The sequence below is a fragment of the Otolemur garnettii genome, unplaced genomic scaffold (assembly GCF_000181295.1).
Source record: "Otolemur garnettii isolate 467f Iridium unplaced genomic scaffold, OtoGar3 scaffold00156, whole genome shotgun sequence".
Taxonomy (NCBI): Eukaryota; Metazoa; Chordata; class Mammalia; order Primates; family Galagidae; genus Otolemur; species Otolemur garnettii.
Window position 1 is genome coordinate 4,322,759 of NW_003852551.1, and position 1,830 is coordinate 4,324,588.

General features: G+C 50.1%; 1 protein-coding gene across 1 annotated transcript in view; it reads right to left on the reverse strand.

The window, feature by feature from the left end:
• Positions 1–1,654, reverse strand: part of DNAJC8 (DnaJ heat shock protein family (Hsp40) member C8) — a 31,882-nt gene extending 30,228 nt beyond the window's left edge. Inside the window, exon 1 of the mRNA XM_003799834.2 lies at positions 1,535–1,654. Within this exon, the coding sequence (XP_003799882.1) occupies positions 1,535–1,612 (78 nt within the window). The 5' untranslated portion in view covers positions 1,613–1,654. The remainder of the gene's footprint in view (positions 1–1,534) is intronic.
• Between the last annotated feature and the right edge of the window lie 176 nt (positions 1,655–1,830).

The following is a 1,830-nucleotide window of genomic DNA, read 5'->3' on the forward strand; positions in this document are numbered from 1 at the left end:
TGAGGTGGGTGGACTGCCTGAGCTCACCAGAGTTGGAGACCAGACCCCCTTTCTACAAATAGCCAGGCATTGTGGGGAGCAACCATAGTCCTAGCTACTTGGGAGGCTGAGGCAAGAGAATTGCTTGAGGTTCCAAGAGTTTGAGGTTGCTGTGAGCTGTGATGCCACAGCTCTCTACCAAGGGCAACACAGTGAGACTCTGTCTCAAAAAAATGATGAACATGACACGGTCCTTAAATGAATAGCCCACAGCCTGCTGGGGAGCAATTCCACTCCTTAAACCCATGCCAACCTAAAAAGGTCCCATCTTCACTCTTATTTCACTGAAGAAAGATGCTCTCCTTTAGCTTTTATGAAATCTTTTCTTATACATTAACTCCGTTAATCCTCATGAAAACTCTTGTTTTAATAATAAAGCTCTCCCGGGCGGCACCTGTGGCTCAGTGTGTAGGGCGCCAGCCCCATTATCGAGGGTGGCGGGTTCAAGCCAGAGCCAGAGCCCGAGTCTGGCCCCGGGCCAGGCCCCAGCCAAACTGTAACAAATAGCCAAGCTACCCGCCTGTAGTCCCAGCTACTCAGGAGGCTGAGGCAAGAGACTCGCCTAAGCCCAGGAGTTGGAGTTTCCCGTGAGCTGTGACGCCACAGCACTCTACCGAGGGCGAGAAAGTGAGACTGTCTCTGGAAAAAAAAAAAAAAATTAAAGCTCTCCTTTTGTAGACGTAGAAACTGCAGATCTGTAAAATTAACGTCTTGAAAGAATTCAATCCCAGGTTAAATGCCTTGCAAGAACTAAATCTCAGATTCTCTGACTCTAAATGTCATGCTTTTCTTTCATTTATTCATTCATTCACTCAACAAACATTTACTGAGCATCCACTATGTACTAGGCGCTAGAGATGCGGTAGTAAACGAGGCTCAAACCGAGCTTACTCCTGTTCTATCACAATACCAGTTATAAAACCCCAATTAGCCAGGAGTGGTGTCAGTAGCCTGTAGTCCCAGCTACCCCAGAGACTGCGGCAAGAGGATCGTTTGACCCATGATCGCGCAACTGCACTCCAACCTGTGATAGAGATCCCGTCTCAGAAACAAAGCAAACAAACAAAAAAACCCAAACTATTTCACCTCCCCAAACTTCTTCGCGAGTAATAAAAATAGCCGCTAATACGACTCATTGCAGAAGACTATGAAAACAGAACGTTTGGGGGGCCAAAACGGCTAAGTCACCCCCCAGGAAGTTCCCAGCCCGGGACTCTGCGGACTTGGGGCACTTTGCCCGCGCCCAAGCACTTCGTTGGTCACACTCGCCGCTTCCCTCTCTTGGTGGGCCACTGGCTCCTCTTCTGTTGCCCAGGAGATCTCCCAGCAGCTATCAGCGGGAGACACACATACACACACCCCCAGCCCCCGCCACACCGAAGGCCGGGCAGGAGAAGGCGCTTAACGGTTCAGGCCTTCGCCATTAGCTTCGCACACTGGGAGACCAGGCCCAAGAGGGTCGCCCCGGGGCCACTATTCCTCACTCTCTGTTCACCTCACTGTAGAAGGTCATAAATGCTTCCTCTGTGCTGCCTCCGCCACCCGAAGTCCCGCTCTCTCCCGAAGCCGCCATTTTCCCGGCCAGCCACCACGTGACCTTTCTGCGCAGGCGCTGGGTCACATGATTCTTAGAGGCCCGCCTCTCTAGCCCTGCCCCCCAGCTACCCTTAAAGGTCTCCCAACCCAGAGAATTTTAACCTAGGTGGATTTTTTAATTTAAATGAAATGTACATAACATATAATTAACGACTTTAAGATGAACAATTTAATGGCCTTTCCAACATTCACAAT